This window comes from Polypterus senegalus, chromosome 7 (assembly GCF_016835505.1).
Source record: "Polypterus senegalus isolate Bchr_013 chromosome 7, ASM1683550v1, whole genome shotgun sequence".
NCBI lineage: Eukaryota > Metazoa > Chordata > Cladistia > Polypteriformes > Polypteridae > Polypterus > Polypterus senegalus.
In genome coordinates, this window is record NC_053160.1 from 163,588,113 (window position 1) to 163,594,033 (window position 5,921).

The 5,921-nt window shown below is 36.3% G+C and overlaps 1 protein-coding gene across 1 annotated transcript; it reads left to right on the plus strand.

The window, feature by feature from the left end:
• Positions 1-4,622, plus strand: hint1 (histidine triad nucleotide binding protein 1). The gene is made up of 3 exons (XM_039759481.1): positions 1-199; positions 1,627-1,731; positions 4,368-4,622. Exons 1-3 carry the CDS (start codon positions 89-91, stop codon positions 4,530-4,532), a joined length of 381 nt encoding a protein of 126 aa, XP_039615415.1. The 5' UTR covers positions 1-88; the 3' UTR covers positions 4,533-4,622.
• The last annotated feature ends 1,299 nt before the right edge of the window (positions 4,623-5,921 follow it).

Consider the following 5,921-nt stretch of genomic DNA (forward strand, 5'->3'; position numbering starts at 1 on the left):
TTCCCGGAAGTTCACATCTCCATTCGGTGTATGAGGTACGCTTGATACAGTAAGCGTGAGAGGTGGAATAGTTTACATACTCCTCGTCATGGCAGACGAGGTGACCAAAGCGCAAGTTGCGCAGCCAGGGGGTGACACCATATTCGGTAAAATTATCCGCAAAGAAATACCTGCAAAAATATTTTACGAAGATGACCAGGTACTATTTTTCAATGTAACTTAAAATCGCGGGTCACGCATGGAGAGTCGCTGCAGTCAAGTTCAGAAACGTCGCTATATGCGCGCGTGTGTACCCGAGAGTTTCGCGGTTATCTGTGCTCAGCCCATTATTCGTATGGGCCGCGTGCTGCAGAAGAGGCCCTGTTTTAGTAAGCTAAAATGAAGTCCTGCAGTGCAGTACCCAAGTGAATAGGTGGCTTAATGTGTAATTAAATATGACAAACTGGAAATCACGAGCGATTACGTATTCTACAGCACAATTCTGCAAACGTCAGCAAACCCATCGAAAGTGTGGCGCTGGCCGAGGCGTGTTACTTTGTGTCACTGACGCATCTAATCACATTTGCCTTGTGCTTTGACAGTTTGCCAGGATGTCCCAAGCCCCTTTAAAGCATCGCTTGGGCAACTCGAAAACGAGGTAATCAGGGTGGTTTGGATAAACCGTGGCAAACATTTACAGGATTTTAGTTCATACATTTATGCGTGCAAATACATGGCTGTATATATATGGTAATTGTATATATCGGCGTATAAATGCACTTAATATGAAAACAGCCTATGTTTAGCCATGTGTAAAACTGCAGAACGGACAGTTTTGCTCAGGACTACATTCTCAAACTGTGGCCGTAAAGAGGGGCATAATCAGCGGCAGTCGCGTGGTATTTATGCGTAGGTACTATAGGTTTACACACACACACACACATATATATATAGGGTCGGTATTGTCTTTGACTGGCACTCATTTGCTTTTATACCTTATTGTGTTTTGGTAACGAGCATGCATTCTTTAGGATTTTAGGATTTCCTTATTTTTATTACTGGTGCATCTTATGACAGTTCTCTGGTAGAAACCACCAGTTTGGGCATTTTATTCCTGGTAACCAGTTCAGCCTGGAGTGAATTAAATTGTTGGTGCAGCCACAAGTAAATTTCCCAGCTGGGACAACTTTGGCCAAGTGTCAAAATTCCACTGACCAAACTCTCCATTGGGAGTATCTTTGCATACCTGTTCTGATGTCCAAAAATATCTCCTGGGGTGCTTCCCGAATAATTAGCACAGGTGTGGTCACTAAATAAAGTTCCCCAGGCGAAAAAAATCATAATGAAACATTACCAGTGGTCTTCAGATAACAGACAGGTATTCAGTGGTATATGTTGGATAAAATATTTGTACAGATAGGATTTTTTTAAAAATATACTATAAATTAGCAAATAAACTTTAAATTATCAAGGTTTCTATCCGCTCAGGTTTAACGTTTTGTTAAAGGGTGAATTTTTAATGTGGTGTTCTACACGAAAGATACATTGTAAAATAGACAATGTATTAATTACCAGTGTGTGTCCTTTATAATTTCTTTAGGCTATTGTTTTAAGTTTTTTTATGATTTTTTTTTTCCTCCTCCACAGTGCATTGCTTTTCATGACGTCGCACCACAAGCCCCAACGCACTTTCTAGTTGTCCCAAAGAAGCCCATCGATCAGCTGTCTAAAGTTGAAGACAGTGATGCAGCAGTAAGTAGTCTTGTGTTTTGTAAATTTCCTCAGTCACAAGTGTTGCTCTTGCGTTGCCTGCACTCTAGCATACCAAAGAGGATAAAGTAATATACAGTACATATGTCTCTTTATTAAGGAAAAGGAAGTACATGGAAGCAGTAATAAGTAACAGTCCTCCTGCATGTAGGGCCTTCTTTCTAAGGCCCTGTTCCCTAGCTTGTGGAACGACATGACCAGTTGCCCAGTGAAGTGCCAATCTAATCACTTCTTTTCTTGCCTTGCCCACTGATGTTAAGGTTCTGGTTTCTCTTCCTCTCATTATTGAGTGCTCTGCACCAGCCCTTCTCTTGACGACAGTATATTCCCAAGCTGTGAGCTTGTTTTAAACCCCATTCCTGGATCAGATCTTATTTAGCCTCCAAATCAATTCTAGAGTGAGGCGACATATATATTTGTAACAACAACGTGTAGATAGAGCTCTTCCAAGTGGCTCCTTATGTTACTGTATTCTTGAGTATGCAAGGGTCAGGCCCTTTGGGCTGTTTTGCTGCCAACATACTTTTGAGAGATAGTATGGTCTATTGTGCTCTTTCCTGGGAACATGTACCTTCTGACTGCCAGATGGTGGTGTCACCTCTGGAATTTGCTCTTTGTTCTATCAAAAGACATTTACTTACAGGGCAGTTTGAACACCCCCAGAGCTTAGTGTCCCTTTGTAGTTAACGTATTGTTGCTCTATCGTGGCATGGGTGTGTTGCCATTGGCCATGCTGACATTACCAGAGCACTGTCCTTGCCCTGAATTACCCCGTGTAGTCATAATCCTTTTCCAGACCAGGTCTTCTTGTACAACTGTAAATACATACTTTATGTAATGAACACTTTGAATGGACAGGTTTTTCTAGATAACACACTTTTATTAGTGAAGGGAAGCGATCAAAACACAGTCTAATAAGCAAGTAAGGGTCTGAGTACCAAGATAAGCTAACTACACCAAACCTCATAACCAGAATACAAAACCAAAGGTGCCATAATGTTTTGTGTTTCATGAACATCAAAGCGCATAGCATCCAAAAGCAACGTGAACGCCTGCATGTAGAGAAAATCACAAAAGTGTTGGACCACCCAGAAGACAAGAATATGAAAGGGTGCCATGTGTCCATCACTGTTATAATGGAAAAAAGAATTATTAGAAGTAAATATACAGATGTCCGAAAAACAACCGGATTAGCGGTGTTAAAAATTTAGGATTCATTACACTTTACTAGAGTTAGGCAAAATCTAAAGCTGATCACGAAAAAGTACCTAAAACACAACTGAGTGCTTAGCAGGAAAAAACAACGCAAACAAAGGGCAGAGAACAAATGTAGTCGGTCTCAAGGCTACATGTGAACTCACAGTCTAACAAAAAATGGAGCTGAATGAGGATTGCTAGTGTCATTACAGCCACAGTTTATGGTTACAGTAACAGTTGTGCTTCAGCATATTTAGCCTCCTTGGCATTATTTTTAGTTAAGGAAGGAAATGCTATGAGATTGCCTCCTCATGTTACTAGATTTATTTTAAAAATTAACTCAAGGTTCCAACAGTATGTTTAAAGCTAAAAAGCTGTCTGTTGCTTTTAATCCTCAGTAACACTTTACATTGTTGCTCTGGAAAAGGCTGCACAGAGTAATCGGCATAAAAACCATCACAAGGATCATGGCTGGTCATTATTCAACATTTGATGAGGAATGTCGATTGCAGTAATATAGTATATTAGTATATAGTATAGCGAAAAGGTATTTGTCCCCTTCTCATTATCCTCATTTCTGTACATTTTTCAGTGCATGTTACCACATTATTAAAGCATAAAATTAGATAAAAAAGAAACTTTGATATTTGATTCATTCATTTATTATTAAAAGATATGCAATATCACAGACAGGCTAAATTGTGAAGGGTCAACCAATTTTTAAATTTTATTTTAATATTGCTTTTAATTGAACCCCTCATGGAGTCAGAAGACTTGTTTATTGTACTGTGTAGTCTCAGAAGTATTTATTTATTTTAATCTAAGCAGATATTTAGTGCTGCCATGACTTTACTCCCAAAAAATTCATTTGCAGTTTTATTGTTTAATTTTAATTTACTAGCTTGCCAAGAATTTTAAGTTCTTTATTTTAACTATTTACTAAGTAGACAGCAGTTAACCATAATTTAGAGATAACAAGGGCAATGACTAATCAGCCAAATTGGTGACATATTTATTTGTATATGGATACATCATCATTAAGTAGGTGGTTTTATTAAAATATTCCACAGTCCCTTTTTGTTGATTTTGCTTAGAAACTTAAAAATTAATAAATATAGGCTGGGTGGAATTTCCAGCACAACAGAATGATAATAGACATAAAAGAGAGTATTAATCTGTTGGTCTATATGCTGTTATAACCAACAAAAAGGTCTGATCAAACTTAAAATGTCTTAATAGCAATAATCACCTTTTCAAACCTTTTCACAGCACTATAACTGTTAGGGAAGTTTATTTCTTTCCTCTGATATTGTTTTATGGTATGTGTTCTCTACTCTGTGTACTTGAACTTTATTAACTTTACATTTGATTCACAGTTACTCAATGATTGTGTTGTTTCCAACCTTTCTGTGTCTTTTCAGCTTCTTGGACACTTGATTATTGTAGCAAAGAAGTGTGCTACACAAGTGGGCCTTTCCAAAGGATATCGGCTGGTTGTGAATGAAGGTCCTGATGGCGGTCAAAGTGTGTATCACATTCATATCCATGTTCTAGGTGGCCGCCAGATGGGATGGCCTCCTGGTTAACTTCACTGTACTGGAAATGTAAGCTGTTGGTAATCATCACTATGTGTAACACTTGAAAATAGCAGAAATAAATTTACTTTAACTGACTGGGAATTGTTTTATCTGTGTGACTGTTTTTTTTTGTGTGAAAATATGTACATTTATCATGAAAATGTTTTGGCTTTCTAATGCATACTGTATGTGTGGTGAATTTAAAGCACAGCATATATTAGGTGTTTGGTGCCTTTAGTTTTTTATTAATTTTTTATTTATTGAATAATTTCATTTTAATTATCAATCCAAGCAGTCTTGTTGGTTTGTAGCAGTTTTTGTATGCATGATCATCATAGGCCTTTAATGGACTTTTCAACTTATTTCACTGTTTTCTGTTAGATAGAACTTTATTTGTCCCCTGGGGGCAATTTTTTTTTTTTTGCAAAAGTTATTTAAATAAATAAGTAAATAAATAAAATCAGAAAAAAAAGAAAAACAAGGAGAAAATATTGGGCTTCTCTGTAGGTACCTTCCAAAGTATTTTTAGAAAGCAAGTGTGATATTTTTTCAAGTTATATCAAGCAGATAAACAAAAACATTAATATAAATTGAGATTTATTACTGTATGTGCATTTATAGAGAACAGCATTGTAATATGACTTCAGCACTGTGAAATGAGCCAAATTGTTTTCAAATATTATGGTCTGCAGATAAATGGAAGAAGTTAGCACTAAGGTAGACTGACTACAAGAAGTGAAGTTTATTAATCTGTATTATTTATTATTTATCTCTCTTTTCTCTTTATAACATTTGGGGGGGTTAGTTCTTTAGAAAAAAAATAAGTAATAATCTTTATTTTATATCTTAAAGGGCAGCCTAACTAAGTGACTTGGTTTGGCATTTCTTACTCGCTCCTGTAGAAAACTGTTGGTTACTATAAAAGCCTGAACTGAATAGCCAATTTTTTCATTAAATCACATGTTCACTTAAAAGAATGCTTCCCAGTAAGAACTAGTGTATGTAAAATATCAATGAAAATTAATGACTTGTGTCGATAAATGGCATTAGAAATAGACCTGGTTGTCTCATTCATGCTCGTTATGCCCTGGTTGTAATGCTATGTACACCAACATAAGTTGTCATACAAACTGGAAAATACCAATCAGTTTGTAGATCACATAACATTTAGTATATTTTAAAGAGTTTCTCATATTAACTCATGTTAATAACTAGATTTATATATTTGCCTGCATCAGAGCAATTATTGTTTTGTGTGTTTATGGGTTTTACTAACTTGTGGTACTAGTCAGCTTTGTAGTAGAATTTAGGTATAGCAAAACTATTGTAAATGTCTTTGTAAAATTAATTTCATATCTAAATTCACTTTTTTGTTTTGTATTTGATTGAAAATGGATC

Excerpts from the sequence above, each read along its gene's own strand:
- hint1 (XM_039759481.1), top strand. The coding sequence starts at position 89 with ATGGCAGACGAGGTGACCAAAGCGCAAGTTGCGCAGCCAGGGGGTGAC. Across the intron at positions 200-1,626 it reads TATTTTACGAAGATGACCAG|TGCATTGCTTTTCATGACGT; the intron begins GTACTATTTTTC and ends CCTCCTCCACAG. Across the intron at positions 1,732-4,367 it reads TTGAAGACAGTGATGCAGCA|CTTCTTGGACACTTGATTAT; the intron begins GTAAGTAGTCTT and ends GTGTCTTTTCAG.